We start from the raw sequence: 19,408 nt of genomic DNA on the forward strand, positions 1-19,408 counted from the left end.
AATCCCCGAGCGGAACTCGTAGCCGCTAACCCTAATATAAACTTTCCTGCTCAATTTTTTCGAACTCTTTTTACGATTAAGCGACCCTCTTTAGATAATTCGTTCAATCCAAGGATAGCTATAATGTCATGAAGTTCTTTATAATGTTTTAAAGTTTGTTTAACTCTTTGCGCAATTTCATTATGTTCCTCCCCCAATAATGTATCTTCATATATCAAGAACTAAAAAATCACCCTTTTCATTCTGGTATGACGGAGGGATCGTACCATTCGTGCCTTTTTTTTTTCATGCTTTTCCAGAAGGTCTGAAAAAAGCTGTAATCAATGAGATTTTCCTAATCCAGCAACGAGAATGCTGCCTTGCCCTTCTCCTGCTGTGGAAGGACTTCAGCCTGTGGGGTAAAGTCTTAAAAATTGTCAACTTGGTGCATTTAAGTTTCAAAAATTTATCAAAACTTGCAATTTTGATGCACTTTGCGTCAGTTCTTCCGTTGATGGAAGGGCTTAATTGGACCAAAAGCTACAAGTTTTGAAACTCAAATGTAAGAAATGAAAGTTTTAGGATTTAAGTGCATGAAATTGACATGTTTTAGGACTTAGCCTCAAAAGTTTCTTTGAATTATCTTTCCGTGGTTCATCTCTAATGGTCAGGCTTGTAAAGTTAGCTTAGTGGTTAAGCGCTTAATTTTGATATAATTTGATCTATGTTCAGATCACAACGTCTGTTACTTAGATTAAACTTACATCCGCGATCTTAGGTGGAGCTTCACTTGATGATGTGAACGTAACTATCTACATGTATTTTAAGGGTTAGTCGAGCTGAAAGGGTAAGATCCCCCGTGCTATCGTTAAAGAAATTGTTCTCGTCTTTTGTTTTGGCTGGACATCCAGCGGTCTTTGTTGCCGATTTTCTGCAGTTTTATACCAAAACGCCGATTACATGTTGACAAATCTAGTGGAAAGACAGAGACATAAGAGTTTATAATTTGAGAGGCTTTGTCCCATTGGAGCGTGTCCTATGTTTGCATTCATGATCACTTAACTTGCCGAAAGCTTAATTTTTTTTTTTTTTTTCCATCTCCAAGAATCTTACCACAGAAGCAAAAGCAATTTGAAATTAAATTAATCAGCAAAGAAAAGGAGACCTTGAAAATAATTGGAGAAATTTTTAGTCCACCAAGCTATAAAAATGCTACTCTTGCTCCATGCATCAGTGCAACAACAATGGAGATGAAAATTGACCCGACTTGCTATCTCTCCATGAAAATTGAGCACATCTCTTGTACTCTCAAGAAGTCTCTCTCCGAGGCCCTCACCCGGTTTTGCCCCTTCTCTGGGCGGCTCACCAAAAAGCAACCTCTATGTCGATCGCAACGATGCGGGGGTGGTGTATGTCGAGGCCCGTGTGGATTGTTTGCTCTCTGAGTTTGCCGAGAAACCCGAGATTAGGCCGCTAGACAAGTTGCTCCCATTGCATGGGGTTTCGGCCGGACCAGACGAAGAAGCCTTTCTGTTAGGGATAAAGGTGAACATGCTCTCGTGGGGGAGGGATCGTTGTCGGGATTTCCGGCTCACACGTTGTGACCACATTTATAGCTTTTGAGGACATGGACCGCCATAGCCACAAGATCTCCCGATCAATCGATGCAGGCGGGACTGCACAGCCGCATCAACCCTCTTCCCGAGCAGTGATACGATGCCTAGCAATGCTAGAATGTGGCTGGGGAGCCCCTTTACCAAACCGGGAAAGAGCAGTCGGAGGAGATTTGTGTTCGACTCTGCAGCCCTCTCAAAGTTATAACTTAATGCTAGGTGAGTTCATTACCAGTCTGATTTAGCCTTTCAACCAACTCGAAAATCCTTATTATAAGGTACTTTGGACATCTGGGGGAGAAAGTTCACTATTTCTTATTCCGGATTCGAAATGATTGACTTTTGTAGTTTAGTTTACTGCATTTTATGAACTTACACAAGCTAGCCAGGAGCGAATTCGTTCTAAACCCAACTCGAATTCAAGCGCTGACCGGATTCATCTGGAAACATGCAATAAGAGCTTCTAGGATGCTGTCAGGCACGCAGCCCCCATTGGCAATGGCCCACTCGGTGAACCTCCGCTGCCGAGTGGAACCGCCACTGCCCGAATATCCAACCTGGAATATCACCTGGCCAGAAGAGGCGGGACAGATCTATACGAAGATGAGGCAAGATTGTCACACTTTTGTTAGTGGCGCGGCGTGGGATTCGACGACGTGGATTTCGGGTGGGGTAAGCCCAGACGGGTGATTATCAGGACGGCACGATGTATGAAAGTGGATAAACTCCGTTCTTGGATCAACATTAGTTCTATCTTGTCCCTCTTCTTTACCTCATGATGGAGGACCCTAAACATAGGAATGAGGCACAACTATCATCTGCCTATCTACGTATGTCCGAAAGTGGATAAAGCTCGCATGAGGCTGAGCCATGGATTTGATTTTGATGACCACTTTAACAAATCTCTAGTAGTTCTTTAATTTTGCATCTCTTAGTAGAAGATAGAAGATGACAACCAGGACTACTCAAATCTTCTCCTACATTCTCCCTATACGTTATTGAACTATTGCACAACAATTAAACAAAAACAAAAACATTACCCATGGCCGAAAATATAGAAAACGATATCAAGGCCTACCTTATGGCTTGACTTATTCCTAATTATTACTCTGAAGGTTCGGGTCTCATCACAGAGAAAATCGATAGAGCTAGTAAGGGTCGGGATTCCTATATCCATCACCATGAGTTCTCAACTTTTTCCTCCGTGACCTCGGGAATAATAGTTGCTGAATCTGCTTCTCTGCTGCAGCCTCCGATGTGGCCTGGAAGAAATATGGTCTTTGACCATCAAACAACCCAAGCAGGAGAGTACAAAAGATAAAGAAGAGAAAGGAAGAAAGAGTGTAACACTTTCTCCATGAACTATCTCCTGAAATGATCCTGTCAATCTTGACGAAGCAAAGAAAAGTTGGACCTTACTTCATTAGTTAATGACATATGAGGCTTATGCATCTCTCTCTCCCCCCCTGTATGCACATGCGTGCACCTTGGCACACTTGCAGATGCTCCTAGCGGCTCAATTTATTTATTCGTACTACAGGTAAAATCCAAATGGTTCTAACAATTGAGGAAAGGCCACGTTTTTTATGGTTGAAAGAAAAGACAAAGTAAAAGCTTTCATTTTTAAATTGCAGCAAGAGCTCACCTGAGTTTTGAAAGGAAAACGGTGTGTTCGTACTTCGGCTCCAGAATAAACTCTGACATCCATGCCCAGACTGTCAACTCCAATTAGATTAGCTCCCTATATGAGCAGGTATTTGATCAGGAACAAAAGGACTTGTAAATGAACAGCAGTAATTGAATAGCCAAAAGAACAAAAGTTTGCAAGGCACAATCCATCCAAACACACAAAATGGGATATGTAATGAGAGAGAACAAATTAAAAAACCTTTAAGAAGAAAACGACAAAAGAATACCATATTAAGCTATTTTCCGCATGACAGTTGCTAAATGCTTCTTCTCAAATGATACATTGAGGTAGAGAACACAAAAATCTTGTTTTTTTAACCTGGATGGATCCCAGGAAAGACAGAATGAAACATTGGGAAGCTGAAATTATATAAAGGGTTACTGAGTTTGGGATGGGAAATAAATATAGTCGGAGAAGATGCGCAAAACAGGAAGCTTGTAGTATCATCAAACATCCCTAAATTATGAAAAAATTCTGTGAAAATGTCGGAGGGGAAAAATAATAATCTAGGATGGCTAGTATCTTAATAGGTTGCTTCAAGGACATTCTTGAGAGAGTGGTTTTCTACCGAACAAATGGGAACTACAATCTATCAATACTGATCATTCCCATATCTATATGACTAGACTGAAAGAGCAAAAGATAAAAAAAAGTTTGCCAGGAAAAGAAAAGGAGAAAATGTATTTACACTACAAGTTACTAAAGCAAAACACATAGAAACCATGACACATGCAGTGCTCTGATCCACACGCCACTAAAATGTGAAGGAAAATCCTGACACATCCACGGAGAAGCTACAAAGAGATTATGACAAAATACCGAGACTGACTCCTTTACCTCCACATGAAGCCCCTTCCTTTTGCAGAGAGCTTTCAGGGCAACATTGCACCTAATTCCTTTCTCGCTAAAGCGGTCTAGAATTGCTGACGTGGAGTGTACAAGGACATCGGGCTCAGCATCTAGAAAATCTTGCAAATGAATTTCGCACTGAAAGCAAGAAACTGCAAAATTACTGGAAGTTCAACACTTTTTACATGACCTATTTCGTTGTGGTCGGAAGATAATGTGATAAGTCACAACGAAACGATATAGATATACATGGAACCAGACAGTGGACCAACCCCAGGATCAACTGGAACCGTCTTATGTAACATTACAAAGAAAGATGACCACCAAGAGAGTAAAATATACCTGAGAACCATACACTGAGAACAGCTCTATTCTCAAAATCTCTAACCTATAAATTATCGAGTTACAGCCTTTCCTGTCGCTTGAAGCCAAGGTAACGACATCAGCATCTAAACAAGAAGACAAGTTTTAGTAGAAGGAATGTCCCATTAAAGTACTAACAACTACTATGCACGACATTCTTCTTTCAGCAATGCAAAAAATAATCTCGCAAAAAGGACATATTAGACACCTCAATCCTCATACTTCCAACTCAGGAAGACCAATGGAAATATCTTCGATAATTCAAAAAATGTAATCACATAGTAGAAATTCAAGTTATTCGGCAATAGAAAATAGTGGGTTGGTCCATCACATAGATTCTGTTGTTGAACTATACCTTTCCAGTCCAAGTTGTGGTTATCGGCATCCTCACTTTGAAAGAGCTTTCTCAGATAAGATTCTTCATCAGAAAAAGCAGGTCTGAGGCATCCCAAAATGGACAAGCCATTTGATGGATTGTCCATCTTTTTTTCATACTCCGTATTGACTGCCTATAAAATGAAGTCAGAAAGTTTTCTTTTAGCACAATGAAAAAAATCACTTCTCCTGCTTATAAGTGCAAATAGACAGACATCACGCTACCTACACATACTCTTCTGGAACAGAAAGAGAGGGTGGCTGGATTGAACAAGCACTAAACAAAGACAGGAGTGAATGAGAGAAAAGAAGGAACAGAGCAAGCAAGCTCTCTATGGAAAATCCTTGAGGGTTATTACTATGGAAGTCTCGGTTGCAAGACTGATTTAATAGGGGACAAGTGAGCATTTCAAGACAAACTTGCCGACTGATCTGGAAGTTCCTGCAAGCTAAGCATCATCAATGACAAAGACTACATCCAGGCCTAGACCTTTACATATGAAACTTGTTGTACACCATTGAAATGCTATTCAATGCTACAATGTACTCCGGTACTGGATTTTCATTTTAGGGGTGCTTTTCCCCATATCCTCAATGCAGTCGATGCTAAAATCTACACTTTTTAGCACTAATACACAATAGCCATTATGGAGCAAATGAGAGAAGTAAGAAAAGGTCATTGTGAAGATGCATGTTCCTTTGGTGTCATCATTTTAAACAGGTACTCGACATAACAAAGCTATAAAAGGATTAGTATCTCAACTTAAAGCTACCATACACCAGAACTGAAAAATTCATGTTGATAATGGAGTTGCAAAGAAGAGTCAAGCACACAGCTGAATGCAGTTCATGTATTTAGCTTGAAGAAGTTGCAGTTTTAACATTAATAATAAGTAGGAGTGAAGCTTCTCTGCAACATAATGATTTTCTTAGTTAAAAGTACTCAGCAACTGTAAATAACTAGGTCACCGAATCACCTAGAAACTGAATAGAGAGAAGTAATCACCTTTATTAAGCACTTGGCAAAATAAAGCGGATGGACCAAGATAGAAGGATCTGGCATTCCCCAATCTACTGCACTATCGAACACTTCAGTTTCCATTACCTGTTTTACCCAAAAATGCACATGATTGGAGAATCATAGCATGGTTAAATTTCAAAGATAACAGACTTTTTTTTTTCCATGTTAAATAAGCACATGACACTCCACCTCAAGATAATCTTCTTCATAAGATATCTCAGTCATACCAATATCTGACATATCGTACTCATCAGCCATCTTCTTGTTATCATAAACTGGTATATCCATTCCGATGAATACATTCTGAAGAAATTTGTCAACCAAATATCAATTAAATCTTGTGCAACCCATAACTTTAAGGGGAAAGAGGAATCGTGAAAATCACATATATGTAATGGATATAGAAGTCTAATACAGCAATTAAGTGAACCATCACATCTACCAGAAATGATACAGGACTCCCAGACTAATGGTCCATGAGCTCCCTCCAAAAGCTTTTTAAGAGGATGTGATTAGGGCCCTGTTCATCTCAAATGAGGTGAAATTCTTTTATACATCCACCAACCAAATGATACACATGCTCCAACGTATCAGAGTCATTAAGACCATTCCATACACAAGTAGAGGCCACTTCCCACTTGTGCCTTATTTCTCTCAATCAAAACATGTAACTCTTTACCCCTTATACTCGAGATCTAAAGATTTGATGCCTAATCTTTCTACAAGGCCATTGGAGCAAGACAAGATTCCAAGAACATCTCACCATGCAAAATGATTCATAGACTAAATGCTCTCTAAGCAGCTTCTCTTTCCCCCCATTTAATCAGGATGATGAGAAATTACAGAATCACAACCAAGTCATTACACTCATCACGCAAGACAATAAGTGAACAAATGAATCTCTTCCTTGTTAAATGTGCAGAGGCATTGAAAAATTTGGTCGAAACTCAATGCTTCATCGAGGATTTCATGTTCCACAATACAATGGGTTAAAGCTCCTAAACTGCTGAAAGTAATGTTAAGGCAATGAGGTAAAAACAGCATCTGAAAATCACTCCTGCTTAACCTGGACCCGTTGGAGGAAATGGGAGAAAGTTTGTTGTGGGATAAGAACAGTCCTGCAAGCTAAATACATCACGCTTAAGTCTGTTTTGGTTTGAATTTTGCCAGCTAATATCGTATTTCTTCAAACTTGCCACATAACCAATCTGTTGAAAATTATGGGAACACTTCTAATACTTTGCCATTAAAAGAATATGCTGGTATAACTTAGCCAAGGGAGAAACAATAGAACCCTAGATATGAATTAATCCTACCTGAGGTTTTCGAGTTGAAGACTTCCTAAATGCTAAGGAAGCATTTCAGAAAGGAAGGAGAAACTCACCACGGGGCTAGTTGCACCACGATCTTCTAGGATGTTCTCGCTGTCGAAAATTTCAAAGAATATATCTGGAGAGAACAGATTTTCAGTGAGACCATATATACAACCAATTTGAAATTGGTTTAAAAAAAACAATGCATTGGTGAAAGAAGGAAACCTCCATAATCATCCACAACATACTGAAACTCTGCCCATGATATTTGTTCATGGGGCTCACAGTGTACAGGCCCTGGGAAAACTAGCAAAGCGCTACTGCATGCCTGAAGAGGTAACATGTCAACGTGCTAAATTGCTAATGAAAAGCAGAATGATTCTGGAACCTAGCACCACTCCATTATTATGTTTACCTCAACAGTTGTCCTTGCAATTTCTGCTGAAGTAAGTTTAGTGTCGCGGGTTCTCTTGCAAGGTTTAAGCTCTTCGAGAGGATGGTAACCCTGGTCGCTTATGTAATTAGATGAATCAGGCAGAGAATCAGGGTAATCAGCAGCAACTGAAACCCTCGAAAGGCAGAGCTCATTTCCTATTGGCAGCCACTGGAAGGGTAGCGTTCTGAAAAAAGAATTGGTGCATCTGGAAGTCAACATGACATTCTCATGAAATAGTATATGGATATCGACAGAATGGGAATATTTCCCTTCTAGTTCTGTGTACATGGACGAGTAAGTGTGGGAAAATAAGAGAGAGAGCACCTGAGCATAAAAAGGGCATGTCGACAATGAAAATTAGAGAACTAACTACTCCATGACAGTCTTAAGGAACATACACATTAAGTACAATATATCTTACTATTTTCAAGTCAATTTCACCTAACGAAGAGGCAACGACATTCAGATAACGGCAGTTGATATATGGCATTGCAAGAAAACCTCTCAAACAAATGAATATGGCATTAGCAGGAAACATTTTAAACAACAACAGCAAAATGTTCTCAATTAGTATGTTAGCTAAGTCATTATCACAATGTCTATATCACCAAATTTTCAGTACGATCCATATTCATTTTGTCCTCTCATTTTACCCAGCATCTCAATCATAGGATCACATATTCTCATGGGAGAGGCTGAATATTTTCGTTCCAACCATTCAGAACATCTCAAGTGAATAGTTATACCAGCAACCTCCAATGTCCTTATTGGTCGTATGGTTTTCCTATAGAATTTGTCATCGAGCTCAGGTGACATTATCCTGTGGCCCAAGATTTGATACATGCTGAAGGTTTTTCATTTCTAACCCTGTCCTCCACATGTTTGAACCCGTAAGAGTTTGCTTCAGCTTCTTAGTTTTTCAAGGGCCACCACTTTGTTTGAGTTGAAGTTTGCAAAATTGGTTATCGAATCAGTGTAGCACCAATATTTGTGGAAACACCAAGAGTTGTTTAAGATTACCAAACCTGAGAAGGCCGTACGTGTACACCAATCTTACTTCTATGCATATAAACCAAAGGATTGCATCATGCAAACATAAAATTGGACGAACCATAGAGTCATGGTCAAACAAATCTAAACAAGGGTCCTTCTACATAACCTCCGAAATCCAAAGTCAGACCACACACCTCATTGAAGAAAAATCCACAGCCCTTCGCCCGTCGAGGGGATGTTTCATCCAGCTGCTCGTGCTTGCGATACCACAAGACGTCGAGCATTCCGAATGGCACAGATTGTAACGCGACGAGCCTGATCACACCACCAAACAACACCAAAATAAGCAGGACGCCCACCAACCACCAAGCCAATCCACAGCACAAGCACAAAAATCCTTAAAACTCTTCGAACCCTACTGCCGTCAAGCGCGTCTAATCACCTCGAACAAGACACCGAGTCCTAGGTTCCCTCTCCCAACTGAGCTAAAATGCATCTTTTTCTCCTTTTTCCCCCCAATGAGCTTCCTCCCAAAACGTGCAAATTCAAATAACGGACGTTTGATCTATCAAGCGAGTACATGTACGACATGCAAATTTTCCATTTTTACGATTCATATCGACGAAAGAGCTCAATGGGTGGTCGGAGTTACCGAAGGAGAGGGAGGAGGCAGCTGCAATCGACATGAGAAACAGAGAAGGGACCCGAGATCAGATTGACGAAGAAGAAGGCGAGAAGACGAGAGGAGGAGGAGGTCGTCGTCGTCGTGCGCGCGGCCTGATGCTTTGCGAGATGTGGTTGCAGACGGTCGTGCCGCAATCTGATTCGCTTCGCAGGTGTCCGAGCGAGGGAGAGCCTGTGTGTTCTTCTGGACACGAAAAATGAAAATCTGACACACAACACAACCAGGACACAGCAGTTCTGGTTTTCAAGTGTCTTCTTCTCAGAGGATCATGACATGGCATATGCCTTTTCCTTTTCCTTTTCCCAATTTTTTTTTTTGGCTAAATTTATAGTACAAAATTTGCTAATTTCTTTTGTCCTTCTAGTGACAAAAACAGATAATAATATGGCATTTTTCTTCCATTATCTTGCTAGTTACTAGTTATTTTCTTATCATTTCGATCCATGTGCGATGCCATCGGCGGCAAGACGATCTGGATGGATTCATAATAACAATTAGGGAAACATGAATCGGGAATGATATATAAATTGGAGAAACGAAATAATGACGTTTAAAAAGGGAAAAAGAATTAGGTTATTTATATTGATCGTAACATTTGGGCACGGATTAACTCTGAGGTGATCGGCCGGATAGCTATTAAACATGACAATGACGTCGGTTCGAGCGCGTAAACCAATTTTTGGGATCATGAAATGTTGAAGTATAATTATTGCATCAATTATTTTGTAAATAAGAAGAGAAATGTTAGATCTTACCAAGTGAATTATTGAGCTTTTTATAGGTCCTTGAATATGATCCGTTTGTTTAAAGAAGTCAATCACGGCCAAACTAGTTTTTTTTTAGGTAAACCACTCTTGGTTAAAAGAATGAAAGCGATAGAAGTTGCTCGGGAAGCATCTTGATTGACAATTGCAACACCTGCGAAGCCAAATCTATTTATAGCAATTTTTAATAACTTGTCTCATCCAGTTTTGAGGTGCTAATGATTTAAAAGGTGAAATTACCAAAAGGAACATAAAACTTTTAATTTTACCAATTTAGTCCTAGTAAGCCTTTTAACAATGTCAACGTAGATCTAAAATTTTCAACGGTGCCAAGTTAGTCCTAAACATTTTGATAATTTGCCAATTTAGTTCTTCTAGTCAATTTCGATTGCAAATCACCGACATGACGATCTAGTTAGTATCGATTGTCCTACATAGTATGGATAACTTTGGCGTAGATAATTTTTTATAATTTATAATCTTTCTTTTTTTTTTCCAATCCTAGGCTGATGACGCTTGAGTTCGGTGAGGGGATCATGGCCCTCGACCAGATCCAAGCAAGGGCCGCAACACCCTCGCTAGCAGGCCCTCGCTAGCCCATGGTTGGAAGAAAAAAGGAAAGAAGAAAAACAAAAAAATCAGAAAATTTTAAAACATTGTAAAAGTCATCCATATCAACGCCGATCCAGTCATGTAGGATAGCCAACGCCGACTAGACCATCATGTTAGCAATTTCCAATCAAAGTTGGACGGAAAGACTAAATTAGCAAATCGTCAAAATATTTAGGATTAAATTAGCCAATCGTCAAAAGGTCCAAGACTTAATTAGCACACTTGAAATGTTTACGACGGAATTAGCAAATCGTCAAAATGTTCAGAATTGAATTGACCGAATTAAAAGGCTCAGGACTTCTGCGATAATTTTCCCGTTCTTCAACGTGTATTGCCAAACATACCACTCACGGCACTTCACAACACAACACGGGTTCAGCCGCAGCGACGGGGACGATAAATAAGTAGCCCCAGACCATTGATATATTGCTTCTTAGTTCACACGTACATGATCCTCCAGAAAGAAAGTTTAACCAACAGAGATGATCATTTGGGGAAGAAAGAGGGGAAGCAGCGGCAAGCAAATCCGTCCCACAACATGTGAACAGCAGTATTTATCAGGAGCAAGAAGGCAACTCCGATACGCCGGGGTCGTTTTGCCGGGTCGCTGCTCGAGACGAGGCTAGATTGATCTCCTGCATCAGCGACAACGAGGAAGAGATCAACTATGATCGTCTACTGTTCTTTTTGTACTGTCGAGGAAAAATTAACTGGTAACTTAGTTCTGGTTCATCTTGTGGGGGGGAAGAAAAGGGAGAAGGAAGAGGAAAGAAGATGATTTGATCACCGTAGATGCTCCCGGCGATTGGCGGGTCTGCGAATTGCTCGAAAACTTGAGCTTCTGGGGAGTTGGGATCCAAATGCAGAAGAGCTGTATTTAGAAAGGAAGCAATGGGAGAGCATAAAAGCTTAGTTATACATGTAATATGAACCTCGTCGCTCTTGTTCAGTGATTGCTTAGATTATTAGATGAAGTCCGCAGCGGCACGGGGTAACCACTCACCGGGGCAATTGGAGACATTGGCCGGAGCATGGCAGATTGAAGGGAGGGCGAGTGCGAGGGTGGCGTTGAGCTTGAAGCCGAGCCCCGGCTCGTCCCGGTCTCGGACCAGCATGCACAGGCACCTGCTTGTCTCGTCCACGTCCTTTCTCAGGTTCACGCAGCATGCCAGGGGTGGAGCTTTGGCGTCGCCACCGACGAAGGGTATGCATGGCGAGAGATTGGCCAGCTGGGCCGCGCACTCTTGCTTGTCTCTCGCCATGTCCGAGCTCACGCCATTGGCGAGCATCGTCGTGATCGCGACCATCGCCGTAAGCCAAGGTGATGAGCTCATTTTCGCTGAGAGAGAGGGGGGGGGTGATTCAGGAGAAAGATGGAGTGATTAACAGATGATTAAGGAGATAAATAGGATTGTTTAGTCATTACTAATCAGGGGTTTGCTTTCACCAAATCAGAGAACGCAGAGGAGAGAGTAGGTGATGACTTCTGGCGACGGGCAGCTTGACTCCCGGACACGGTCTAAACCCTCAAGCCATGATGAACCGATGTTCCCTGATGCGTTTTGCCTAGGTTGTCTACATCCTAGACTTAGACCATTCATTATTCATTTTACAATTTAGCAAGTAATTTCGTTTTTTCGCATTTATAATATTGCGATTTCATAAAAGAGATAACTATATAAGTTTTTACCTGAAAATTGATTTCCTTCTCTTAATTTTTTTTTTTCATGAAATAGATCGAAATGAAGTAATTTTTTTGTACGGCCATTCGATATAGTATAGAACGGAGCAAAAATTGACGTCGTGCATGTCATTGCACTAATATATTCTCTTGTAAAGAATTGTGTCGCGCATCGTTAATTGCCCGCCTCATTACGATACTGGTTGACCAAAAAGTCGAATTGGACAAAATCTGATCGATAGTAAGATTACAATTATTGTACCTTAGAATTTTTATTTTTTTATTTTTGGCTAGGAAAATATAGTTGAGCACCACCATCAATCAATGTCAGCAAGTAATTGATATTTAAATTGGTGCCATTTAATTCCACTCTCCCAGAAATGGCACACGTCTTGCTCCAATCCTTTTCATCAAAATTTAAACGCAAGACCCAAAAAATTGTGATTAGAAAAACTTAGCCACGTTTAGGGAAAAGGAATTTAAAATGAATATCCAATGTGACCCCTCAACTCCCATGCATTTCCATTCTATGATTGTCTTGGATTAGTCAATAACTTGGACACCTGAGGATGTTAGTGGGCATTGAACCTAATTTTGGCTAATTAAGCTAGCAATATAGGGTTCCCATGCATTGTGGAGGGGTTTAGGATCCGGAGTACTGTTCAAATTTCTAAAAGTTTATCGAATTGATCAAAGACGAGATAGGCGTGACAATTCGTGTCCACCAATAAAAGTTCAAGGTCATGTCAATTACACGTGTATTGTCGTAAAAAGATTAATGTGAATTCGACATGTTCAAAATGCTCGATGTGAATATGATTTCTTGTTGTCAAGGCAAAATCCAATGTAATCCACGTAACTCAAGTTTAATCAACAAAGATAAATTAGGTCAAAATCCACCCAAAACAGCCCAAATAGCTTCTTTGACCTAATTTATAGATCGTAAAAAACTGTTACGTCAAAATTCCCATCATCATAATTAAGTGTCTTAAATACGAAGCACGCGATTAGGCAATATTGTATGACTGCGCAAATTAAAAACTTGAGGATGCAATTGCAAAAGCTACATAAACTGGGGGACTAAATTTGAATTTATCGCAACAAATACGGCCGCTAACTAATATATATATATTTGTAAATTTCGTTTTGTTTTCTTTCTCGATCTTCACTCTTGTTTTTCAGATTTTGTCCTCCCGTTTCTGCCGCAAGCTCCATTTTTTTCCGCCGTTGTCGACAACCTCGCTTCGACGAGCTGAGCCGAACGTAACTCCGGCCAAGCTTCAGTCGCAGATATTGTCAAACTGGGCAACCACACTGCCACCTCCTCCGCTCCTTTCCGGATTTCCCTCTGCCACTCGTCCACCGCCGACAGAGCCTGAGCTTATTTGACTCCGCCGAACCTCAAGAGAGAACCGCAGCATTTCTCCTCCCCTTTCCTGCCCCCTGGCCACTGGCGCGCCGCCTCTCTCACCGGATATCCCCACATTTGTATCGACGTACACCGTCCCACTTCGCACTCGCCATTCCGGACAGCGTTTCCTCAGGTACGTACCCAATTTCGCCTCTTGGTATTTACCGGGAACCACCGTTCGACGCCAACTATCGCTTTGTGATGATCCGGTAGGACCCGAACTCATGTCTGCATCGATTTATTTTGGATTATTACTGTTGGAAATGCATTGCGAATCACCTGTTCGATGAAATGCCTCTCTAAGCGTACGCTTCAGCGAGATCATGCAATATATTCAAATATTTAGGCGGCAGTTCTTTTTTTCTTTTTAATATCCTTTTCCCCTAAGTACTTGGATCAATTGGGATTGCCAAGGGAAGGATTGGGATTTGCAAGATCTGTTAGCATTGATGACTACGTCAATGCGGAAATTTTCCACTAATTGAGTTTAACTATAAGTGAATCAATTCGGTAAAAAAAAAAATTCCAAAGTTCCTTTGTGAAACTTGATTTTGAATTATTGGTTATCACATGAGTCCGTTCTTTTTCTATATAGAGTTGACAAAATGCTTGCTGAATCTTGAATCTGATGATCAATTTGCGCTTGCTGTAGTGGTTGTTGATGCATAGTCTCTTGCTGTTGGGTGTGCTGTTGATCTGGTGATGAGCCTAATATCTGTTGTTGTTTGGGGACATTCCGCTTCTCATCCTCAATCTCTCTGTACTGACTCAAGGCACTTGCTCCCCTTGTGGATGACTGATCCATCTTTTTTGGTATCTTATCCTAGCTCTACTGGGTTTGCTTTTTGATACCCTTTTTATACAGTTAAAAAAGGACCCTTCTATTATTTGAGAAATTGTAGTAGCATCCCTGCTATGTAATGTTGGCATAGAGTTTGTAGGTGACCTTGTTCTTCCTTTGTTGGTAATGGGTATGTTTCCTTATTTTTTCACTTAATGTTGCAAATCTTGATGGGTCTGAGTATTGTCAAATCCGTGAGTATTTTAAGATATTTAGTGCTTACAAGAGTAGAAACCAGATCAAATATCTAGCCCGAGGAGAAATTACAGACGATGTGTTTTAGTAGCTTGATTCGTCAAATTTTTAGTAAATTTAGTATTTGAATTTTTTTTTTCTGTGTTTTATTTGGTTATAATTGGTTAGGTTTTTGTTTTTCCCGTATGCTTTTTCCCATACTTAAGGGGAAAAATTGCTGAGAATTGGAGCCTGAGTTGGGCAGGGTATAAGTCGGGTCAAGGCTGGGTTGGATATGTGGCGCTAAAATTGTATTACAAAAAATGGGACAATATGGGTAAATGGGTCAATATGGGTCGGGCCCATTTTCGACCAACTCACCCATTTGATAGGTTTAAGAAATTCAAGTGTTCTTTTCCAGGTGAACTAGAAAGTTTGGATGAAGAATGCCAAAAAGCTGCTCGAGGTTTAACTTGATGTAACTAGAGGAATCAGATCGAAGCTTGAGCTAAGTGATCTTCTAGTGCATGACTTAATCTCACCAAGAGGAAGATTTTCTCTTTAGAATCAGAACTTCGTAGGAGTACCGGCGAGAAACTACGACTAGGTCCAAAATTTTGATCCAATCATCATGTCCAATGAAGGAACAACCTAGATTATAAAAGTGAAAGTTACTTTTGCTGCACAGATCAAAAAGACTATGTATCTGAAGACTTTTGTTGGCCTTTGGAGCAGCTTTTACCTGGGATTAATATGTTGAGTATATTTTGTTCCCAATTGCACCGTGTGAAAAATCTGTAGAAACATCCGCGGCCCTTCACTGAATGAAGTGCTCTAATCCAGTGCAATTTGCTCACCGGCTGGAGTGGGGAAAAGCCGCTGATTTATTAGTGCATAATTTTGCTAGGGCTTTCTATGCCTTGAATTTGAGTGACTTCTAGGTAGTTTGCTAAATGAATCCGGGATACTGGTGGTTGAAGCAACTAGCGGCAATGTGAGTGTGATAACTGATTGGATCAGTGAGGATCAGTGAGACATAGTTCTCTGAGTATATGCCAAGTTCTAATTTCCCTCCTTTATCAAATTAGGCACTAGATCATTACTTTGTTCTGTTTATCTGCTAGATGTGCAAGCCAAGGAAGTATCTGGTCATTGAGTTTCCTTTTCACACTCTGATATGAAATTTCGTAATGATTGTGTACATGGATATCAACAGCTTTAGTTTTTCTATGATGATGTTCCAGGTTGAAATTCAAATGCTCTAAATGTATTTATTTCTGTTTCTTACCTTTCCCAATCACCCTACTCTTAATGAGAAGATTCCGTCACTAACCTATCTCAACAAATATTAACTCGTTGTTTATGATGCTGTCTTTTTATGCCATTGCATCTTCCATCATTGACAGTTCTGCACAGCAGCACGTGGAAATGATGTATATTGCATTGTCAAAACCGAAAAGAATCCGTGAAGGAAATAGCGCCAGAGATTACTAAGAGTTCTCATCTAGATGAAGGATGTTGCTCTGGTTATTCGTTAGGACTGGAGAGTTCAATCTCTTCTTTAGCTGCCGGCAGGGTTTTAGGTATCAACAGAAGTGTAGCCTGGTGAATGTGAAATTGAAGTGGGTGAAAGATTGGGAGCTTGACACTGTTGTTTCAGGGGAGAGGGACCTCAAAGCAGTGAACTTCCTTATTTCTCTTATTGCCTCTGCTCCGCAGTGTTGCCTCCCTGTGTACCACCTCTCTCGCTCTCGTGGACAACTTGGCCTTCCCCATGATCTCAAGCTCTCCACGTTTATCAGGAGATACCCAAATATTTTTCACGAGTTTTATACTCCTGACAGTGGAGGGACTCCTGTTCCCTGGTTTCACTTGACACCTGAAGCCCATGGACTCCATCAGGAGGAACTCAGTGTTTTACAACAGAACCATACGGATGTCCAGAACAGGCTTTGCAAATTGCTTATGCTCACTAGTGATAGGATCCTCCCTGTACAAACTATTGACCAGTTGAAGTGGGATCTGGGGTTGCCCTATAATTATCAGGAATCCCTGATTTTAAAGAGTCCAGAATTGTTCTCTTTAGTCAGGCTCCATGATGATCGAACTGGCGTGAAACTTCTCTTTTGGGATGATCACCTAGCTGTATCTGAATTGCAGAAGAATGCTGCTTTACTGCAGAAGGAAGAAGATTTAAAAGACGGCATCCTATCTTTTCCGATTCGATTCACAAGAGGCTTTGGGTTAAAGAAAAAATGCACGAGGTGGCTAGAAGAATGGCAGAGCCTTCCTTATACTTCTCCTTACTCGAATGCGTCCCACTTGGATCCTCGTACTGACATATCAGAGAAAAGGATTGTTGGAGTCTTTCATGAGCTTCTACACCTCACTGTCAAGAAGAAAACAGAGCGGAAGAACGTAAGTAATCTTCGCAAGCCATTGAGTTTGCCCCAAAAGTTCACCAAGGTTTTTGAGCGCCATCCAGGAATCTTTTACATTTCAAAAAAGTCAGATACTCAGACTGTGATCCTTAGAGAGGCTTTTGAGGGAAAGCGTCTCTTGTACGAACACCCCATTGTACAATTCCGGGAAAAATTGGCAAGCATGATGAGGAAAGGGCTTCTAGACAGAAGCAGGGGCAATTACAAAAGTTCTGGCACTGGTGATCTGGCAGAGGATGCCGGCGTAGCAATCAGTGATGATCAACAAACTTCTGACCAAGAGACAGATGCGTTTATGTTTTCAGATTATGATTCAGATGGGACTTTGGACGATCCTTGTCAAAAAACAAAAGGAAAATCCTCCCGGTGCTAAAGTGGCGTTTGAGATCAAGGGAAGCAGCTATATTGGTGTAAGACAGATGAGTTCTCTATGAAGGGAAACTGCACTGTGCAGATCTCACTTCACGGTGACTGCTGATCTAAGGACATCAATTTGCTGTGAGTTCTTTCCCTGGGCATGTCTACTTTGGAAGTTCATTATTTCTTATTTAAGTTTTACTAGCCATTTATTTGATCTTCAGGTGAGAAAGGCACGAATACTGGCAACTTCCGGGAGCCTGAGGAATCGGGGAGGCGGCCTTCTTGCAAGGTCATGGAAGAGCCATCTTTTTGATTTGGCGGTTATGTTAATTTGCCAAAGTTAGCATCTGCATTGGCATTCCAGTAATCTCGGCTGAGGTTTCAGCAAATCTGCTCAGAATCATCCTGGAAGTATGTCGTCTGGACTGGCATGAACAGCAGCCGATCGCAACTGAACACGGTCCGGTTTCACACTGCTGCAATTCGAATCCAGTTTGAGTTTGCTTTAGAATAGCGGCAATTTTCATTCCGAGGCAGTCGCTGTGATAATTTCAGCAATGTTGTGCCGCCTTTTGCTGTACACAAAGTTGTGGTTCCATACATACTTCTCGAGTTCATCAACCAAACCGATGTCGATGTTCTGCTATATTGCGAGATGTAGCTACCTTACTTCCGGTACAAGCATGAGCTTTGCAAAATGACCATTATGTAAATGAGGGCTGTTTCGTTGAAAAAAAAAAAAAACTATTGATATATCACCTGGCAACTTCTAAGTGTGATATTTTCTCCAAAATTTTAAAATAAAGGGAAATTTTCACATAAAAGCTTGAAGTGCGCTCATTTTTTCAAAATTTATTACCATAAAAAATCCTAAATTGATATATTTATGATAAATTTATCTCAAAATATTTTTTGATCACGAAAAATCCTAAATTGGTGCATTTGTGATAAATTTATTTCAAATTGTTCTTTTGACCACCAAAAACCCTAGACTAGTATATTTGTGATAAATTTATCTTAAATTAATTTTTTTGATAACGAAATACCTTAATTTGGTATACTTATAACAAATTTACTATGCGTTAAAATGAGTTAATATTACAAAAAGTCCTAAATTGGTAAATCTGTGATAAATAGAAGGTAAAAATCTCAAAATGGTATACCTGTTAACGGTCATGTGTCATCCAACTCAATAATTTGATAGTTAAATTTATCGAAAACTAACGAAGAATAAATTTGTTATAGATGTACCAACTCAATAATTTGATAGTTAAATTTATCGAAAACTAACGAAGAATAAATTTGTTATAGATGTACCGGTTTGGGGTCAATTTGTTATAAGTGTAGCAGTTCGAAATTTTTTGTGGTAAAAAAAATAGTTTGGAATAAATTTGTCACATGTGTACCAGTTTGAAGTTTTTCGTGGTATTAACCTTTTTCTCAAATAAGAGTGAAATCATCACGATAGCTTTAGATAATGTTCTAACGCCGGCCAGCAACATATTCTGGCCAATCAAAAACATTTTCGTTCAAAGATAATATTAGCTTTATATTATTTTTTATTTTCCTTTTCTTTTTTCGCACTTTTTTTTTTTTTTTTTTCGTGGTTGGCAAGGGCTCGACGACCCTCGCCGGTGACCGGGCCGGGGCCAGCATGCCCTTGTCGCCCACTAGCAAGGATTGTCACCGGCCTCGAGCGAGGCTTTGCCCCCTCGCCCGGTCCCTTCGGCGAAAAGAAAAGGAAAAAAATAAAGAAAGGAAATATATTCAAAAATGTAAAAGATGAAAATGCCCTTGATCAGTTTGA

The 19,408-nt window shown here is 40.3% G+C and overlaps 3 protein-coding genes across 6 annotated transcripts; 1 reads left to right on the plus strand and 2 right to left on the minus strand.

Annotated features, from left to right (window-relative positions):
- Nucleotides 1–2,456: 2,456 nt before the first annotated feature.
- On the minus strand, nucleotides 2,457–9,475 carry LOC115745309 (uncharacterized protein At3g49140). 2 transcript variants are annotated; one of them, XM_048284285.1, is made up of 14 exons: nucleotides 9,450–9,475; nucleotides 9,285–9,406; nucleotides 8,827–8,947; nucleotides 7,619–7,823; nucleotides 7,429–7,531; nucleotides 7,275–7,339; nucleotides 6,080–6,193; nucleotides 5,876–5,974; nucleotides 4,850–5,003; nucleotides 4,474–4,580; nucleotides 4,120–4,269; nucleotides 3,238–3,333; nucleotides 3,007–3,107; nucleotides 2,457–2,854 (listed from the first exon to the last, which is right to left on the minus strand). In XM_048284285.1, exons 2-14 carry the CDS (start codon nucleotides 9,316–9,318, stop codon nucleotides 2,782–2,784), a joined length of 1,422 nt encoding a protein of 473 aa, XP_048140242.1. In that variant the 5' UTR covers nucleotides 9,319–9,406; nucleotides 9,450–9,475; the 3' UTR covers nucleotides 2,457–2,781. The 2 variants fall into 2 exon arrangements, with proteins under 2 accessions (XP_048140242.1, XP_048140245.1); XM_048284288.1 differs by lacking the exon at nucleotides 3,007–3,107.
- A 1,682-nt stretch (nucleotides 9,476–11,157) lies between these two features.
- On the minus strand, nucleotides 11,158–12,037 carry LOC115745243 (non-specific lipid transfer protein GPI-anchored 22-like). The gene is made up of 3 exons (XM_030680688.2): nucleotides 11,697–12,037; nucleotides 11,481–11,564; nucleotides 11,158–11,328 (listed from the first exon to the last, which is right to left on the minus strand). Exons 1-3 carry the CDS (start codon nucleotides 12,025–12,027, stop codon nucleotides 11,180–11,182), a joined length of 564 nt encoding a protein of 187 aa, XP_030536548.2. The 5' UTR covers nucleotides 12,028–12,037; the 3' UTR covers nucleotides 11,158–11,179.
- A 1,824-nt stretch (nucleotides 12,038–13,861) lies between these two features.
- LOC115745264 (protein WHAT'S THIS FACTOR 9, mitochondrial) lies at nucleotides 13,862–17,971 on the plus strand. 3 transcript variants are annotated; one of them, XR_004015903.2, is made up of 3 exons: nucleotides 13,862–13,994; nucleotides 16,207–17,739; nucleotides 17,823–17,971. XR_004015903.2 is itself a non-coding variant. In XM_048284316.1 (1 exon), the coding sequence occupies exon 1, from the start codon at nucleotides 16,316–16,318 to the stop codon at nucleotides 17,612–17,614; it is 1,299 nt and encodes a 432-aa protein (XP_048140273.1). In that variant the 5' UTR covers nucleotides 16,207–16,315; the 3' UTR covers nucleotides 17,615–17,971. The 3 variants fall into 3 exon arrangements, 1 of the variants encoding a protein (XP_048140273.1); XR_007199572.1 differs by having other exon boundaries at nucleotides 17,832–17,971; XM_048284316.1 differs by lacking the exon at nucleotides 13,862–13,994 and having other exon boundaries at nucleotides 16,207–17,971.
- The last annotated feature ends 1,437 nt before the right edge of the window (nucleotides 17,972–19,408 follow it).

The sequence above is a fragment of the Rhodamnia argentea genome, chromosome 1, assembly GCF_020921035.1.
Source record: "Rhodamnia argentea isolate NSW1041297 chromosome 1, ASM2092103v1, whole genome shotgun sequence".
Lineage (NCBI taxonomy): Eukaryota > Viridiplantae > Streptophyta > Magnoliopsida > Myrtales > Myrtaceae > Rhodamnia > Rhodamnia argentea.